The sequence below is a fragment of the Lactuca serriola genome, chromosome 6 (assembly GCF_051521515.1).
Source record: "Lactuca serriola cultivar US96UC23 chromosome 6, Lser_US96UC23_V15, whole genome shotgun sequence".
Taxonomy (NCBI): Eukaryota; Viridiplantae; Streptophyta; class Magnoliopsida; order Asterales; family Asteraceae; genus Lactuca; species Lactuca serriola.
The window spans coordinates 19,608,438-19,613,763 of NC_136413.1; the positions used below are offsets into that span (position 1 = coordinate 19,608,438).

The 5,326-nt window shown below is 29.8% G+C and overlaps 1 protein-coding gene across 1 annotated transcript; it reads left to right on the forward strand.

The window, feature by feature from the left end:
* Positions 1 to 470: 470 nt before the first annotated feature.
* Positions 471 to 2,756, forward strand: LOC145058934 (heavy metal-associated isoprenylated plant protein 19-like). The gene is made up of 4 exons (XM_079006814.1): positions 471 to 551; positions 1,763 to 1,877; positions 1,967 to 2,048; positions 2,380 to 2,756. Exons 2-4 carry the CDS (start codon positions 1,860 to 1,862, stop codon positions 2,652 to 2,654), a joined length of 375 nt encoding a protein of 124 aa, XP_078862940.1. The 5' UTR covers positions 471 to 551; positions 1,763 to 1,859; the 3' UTR covers positions 2,655 to 2,756.
* Positions 2,757 to 5,326: the final 2,570 nt, after the last annotated feature.

Sequence of the window (5,326 nt, forward strand, 5' to 3'; positions counted from 1 at the left end):
ATTTTTAAAATCGGTTCGGTTTGGTTTCTTTCGGTTTTATCAAATCCAAAAACCGAACCCAAATCAAAATTTTCGGTTTTTGAAAAAACTAAACCCAAGCCGCTTGTTTATGCTTTGGTTTCGGTTTTTATCAGTTTTTCGGTTTTCGGGTTCAGTTTTGTTCACCCCTAAATTGCAGGCATTAGATTGGTTTTAAAAACTTTTAAATGATACATTTAAAAAATTGTGCATTGATTCTTTCATTTTTCAACAATGATACTTGAAAGATTGTTATAATACGTAGGCTTGAGTAAAATGACAACCACTATTTCTATGTTTTTCTTTTTATATACATGCTCAATGAAGAAGGAAGAGAATCTACGACGAACTTTGTTTCTAAACATAGTAATTCCCAAACATTTTGCTTAATCTCACGTTAATTTACATTCAGTTATTTTCTTGTCCATCCATAATCTCCATCACCCCCATGGGTACGACAAAGAAGAATAAACAAGGACATTGTTTTATACCACCATATGCGTCAATCTATTTTTTTTCCTTTGCCGGCGCAGGTAAGTTATGACCTTTTTCTTCCCCTATTACATTCTGCAACGTCGATATTGTCTTTTTACATTGCTTGACGCAACTTTGAAAATTTTAGTGCCAAAGAAGATATCACGTAGAGAACAAAAGGACAAATTAAGCTTCAGAAACTAGGTAGTCAGGTTACTTTTTTTGGCTAAAATGGTAGGGTATAAAGCTACATTTCCTTTTCGAAATGCAAGGAAAATGTGTGTCAATGTGTAATCCTTTGATCCTTTCTAACCATTGCAAACTAAATTAGCTTGACCAATAATTTTTCCCTATATAGATAACTAGATACAAGAGAAAGTATTGACATCCATGTAGAATATGGGAGTGGTTTTCTATTATAATTCACCAAAAATAAGAATTTTAGTTGATTTTATATATTTGATAATATATATCATTGGAGAATAGGTGCATTGTCTTATACATTCACAAGTTCACAACAGTCTTACATAATTATAATGTTAAAAATGTGATATTTATTATAGCATCTACGATCCTAATGTCTAAAACGATATCAATCTTAACAAGAGAAATTTAAGGGTAAGATTAGAGTAGGATTGCCATCATTAATAAGATCCTTAGACCGTTAGTAGGATCGTAAGATCATGCATAGAACTATTAATTATATCAATATATTAAAAAAAATTAAATCATCAATAAAATGATATTTAGCTTTTATCTTTGGTTTTTATGAAATCTATGGAAACATTTGAAATTGATTTATTCCTTAATGTTTGAAACTACCTCTAATCCTTTAAAATTCAAGTGCAAAGTAATTCAAATATTTTTGTGAATTCGACTCACTGTCAATCTTTGATATAAATCAAAATCTTATGAAAGAATTAGTCATTGTTGTATGATCTTGTGATCATGATATTGCAAACTACAAAATATTTGAAATAAAATCTTGATCTTTGTGGTCTTAATTATAGATGCTCTACACGTTCCTAGGAACTATTTGATGGCATTTTATATTACATATTTAACATCAGGTCGAATGTTGCACATGAAGAATGTGACTATAACTTAGATTGTTAGAAACATCTAGAGACCAGTCTTGCATGTTTAACATCCTAATTAACATGAGTTACTGGATTGCTCGTGATACATTAATTAAGTACTTTATGCATTACATGAGTTACAGACGTAATGTGCATGTATCTTATCAATTTCTTAATAAAATCATATACAGGAATATATAAGACAGCAAAACCACGATTGGGTTGTGAGACCTAATCTCATTCCTTGCTCATTATTCGTAGCAATTAGTCAAGGTGGGAAAGAAGAAAATGAATGATCAAGAAAAAGTAAGACACGAGTAACTATATTTCAGTTTTCTGCTACTAATTTTCCATAAAAAATTGTTTGATATAATCCGACAGTGATTGTTTTTTAGGTGGTTGTAGCAGAATTCAAAATTTCATTGTATTGCGACGGATGTGAAAAGTTGGTAGCAGATACAATTTCAAAAATCGAAGGTATATTTTTTTCTTGAAGCTACTGATCAAACCCCATATAATGGAGAGCTAAACATACAGTATATATATATTTTTCGATCTAAAATATTGTTTGCTCGTTAAATTATAGACTTTACTTATTGATATAGTGTACTCGATCAAATCCTCAATCATATATATACCTTGTCCACCTAACTATATTTCAGACTGGAATTCAAATATTGCGATTTATATCCCATTTTGATAATTGGTAACACCATTTTTATTAAGCATTTGTGTATGTGATTCCTATTTTTAATATTCAACGTCACATTTGATATCATGAAATTAAAATTTTATAAAATCCTTGAAGGGGTTGAGAAGTTTATGACAGATATGACAAGACATCAAGTTATGGTGATAGGCAAGATTGATCCGGACAAAGTGTTGAAGAAATTGAAGAAGACAGGAAAGAGAGTGGAAATGATTTTGCCTTCTGAAGATGACATTCCACTAGATCAAGGGAATACAGAACAAGAAGAATTCGGGCAACCAGCCCCAGATCCCGTGATGTATGAATATTTGGAAGAGAGTTCATTGTATACGATATTTAGTGACGAGAATCCTAATGCTTGTTTGATAATGTAGAGCGTTAGAATAGCATTGTATAGTTTTTTATTTTTATTACACTTTGTACAGTGTAGGATATCTCTTCTGTTATTATTGTATCTATATATTGTTTGTTAGCGTACTAGCTGTGAAACCCGTATATTATACGGGTTGATTAAAACAAAATATTAAATAGAAACGATTAAATGAGAAGTTTATTTGAATTTGAAATTTGAAATAAATAAAAATTATGAGAAAAAAAACATGCAAAAAATAAATAAATTAAAATTATTGTTTAGTTATCAGACCCGTATACTAAACATGTTAATTATAACAAAATGTTAAACACAAAGGTTTAAACTGTAAATTTATTTGAAATTGAAATTGAAATTTAAAATTTAAAATTTGAAATTAATATCATTATGGTAGGTTTAATTTATGGAAACTAATTAATAATATATTAGAAATGGAAAATGAAATAAATAACAAGTGGAAAATAAATATATCTCTAAATTATGAGAAAATGACATGTGGCAAATTGAATGAGAGAATGACATATGGCAAAATCATTCTTATTTATTAGGATAGATATATGTTTATTGTGTATTTGTAATTATGTAGAGGTTGTATTCAGTAAGCCTTTGTATTGGCCTAACCAAAATCGGCAGCCCATATTGTTGTACTTTGTATTAATATATATTGCTATTGATGAGACCAAGTATACCCACGTGCACTTCCAATGAGCTAGTCAAACACCCTCTAATCAAACAAATACCCATATTCTGATTTTACCAATCAAGATTACCCAACAGTGATATGGAAAATTTGTAAATCACATTGTATTAGAGCATATCATTGCCATTCATGAAAACCATAATTAAACACATACACATGAAATTCATGCATATGTCAAGTTCGAAACGGCATTCTACAAATACGAAAAACATAATTGAAAAATTAGAATAAAGCAAAAATAAAAAAATGTGATTCAGGATGCATAGTTCGGAATTTCAAATTATACCAAGAAATGTCATGTTACGAAAAATATGGTCATTTTAAAAATACAAATGATATTATTTTATCAAAAAAAAATTTGTGTCAAAACGAACATTTATATTGGTTAGTTTACTCAACTTGTATTTTGTTTATCATATTGTTGATTAAGAAGTAAGTTTGATTAACAATGAAACCAACTCCCGTTTTAAACAAACCAATTAAGAGCCCATGTAAGAGCAACTCCAACCATCCTCCATTTATCATCATTTTCATGTTTTGAAAGTTAAGAATCCTCCAACCAACCTTCAAATTTAACATAATTTTTGTGTTGGTTTTCTTTTAACACCAAATATGAAGGCAAAACATAAAGGCCTCTAAAAAACACAATTTTAGAGGTTTGTTGGAGTTGAATCACCATTTTAATGTTAAACAATCACTATTTTGTGTTATTGGTACCTTTACAATTTTCTTGTATCTAAGCTTTGACTAGTTGATGCTATATAAGTGTTGCATATTTATACCGGGGACCAAAGGGTTATGGACGTTTTCGGCAAAACTAGTTGCTAGTAGTTAGCAATTAGCTGATAGTGTTTGATTTTAGAGCGTTTTATTGAAAGTTTTTTCATGTAGTTTTTGATTTGAAGCATTTTGTTTAGTCTAAATGTTAACCGATCATGTTGTCGAACATAACTCTTTCTTTTTTACGAACATTTTTTTAAAAGCTAAAATCCAAAAACTCCCCTAACATTGCATATGTGCAAGCGTTTTTTAAGTTTTCATTAGCAGAAAATTGTAACTTTTCGACTTCGAACTAATTTTTATATAAAGTTAACAATACTCTTTTTATGTACAAAAGAAGTTTCTCTTTTCTCAATTCACATACCCACCCACCCCCTCAAAACACTAACTCTGCCCTGAATTCATGGATGTAGTCCCTTCCCACAAAACAACAAGTTTAACTAACTACAAAATGAGGAGGAGGGCCACATTTTTCAATGGTAAAAGCGTTACCCATTAGAAAGTATTAAACCTAATTGCTCATGATACCTACCATTATTTTAACTGCTACTGCATGTGGTCAAGAAATGCACAGGTGTTTAACTACAAATGTAGAGTTTTAAAATATATAATAATAACAATGATAATAATAATATAAAATAAATAAAATAATAATAATAATAATAATAACATTTGTGAGTTCATCAGTTGTTGAATCTAATGAAAACTACAAATTTAATCACACATTACAAATACAACATAAAGTGTGTGTTAGAATCTATACTTTTGCAAAAATATAATTCATGCTTTCATTTGAAATAATGACAACATACATACATACTCTAACATCCCAAATTTCAAGAACAAAATTTTCATTTTTAATTTAATCATTCATAAAACAATTATTGAAAACACCATTGAGTCATCCCATATCGTAAGAACCATAAGTCATATGTCTCAAAACAAGTCATACTAATGTCAAAGTACAAATCTCAAGAGCATTATAGTGCGGAAAATAGTGGTGTGATGCGTTGCAGTCATGCCAGCTCCTTTCCTTTCGAAGAAGAAATATCTGAAACCAAAACTGAAAACCGTAAGCATAAAGTTTAGTGAGTTCCCCCATCATACCACATACCATGCAATAAACATACTGTCTAACATATTCGGATACTAGCTACCCCTTCGGTCTCTTTCAACCGGTAATTTGCTTAGCATAT

What these genes read in the sequence shown, in the direction of transcription:
- LOC145058934 (XM_079006814.1), top strand. An exon ending in TACAATTTCAAAAATCGAAG is followed by an intron (nt 2,049 to 2,379) that starts GTATATTTTTTT and finishes AAATCCTTGAAG; the next exon opens with GGGTTGAGAAGTTTATGACA.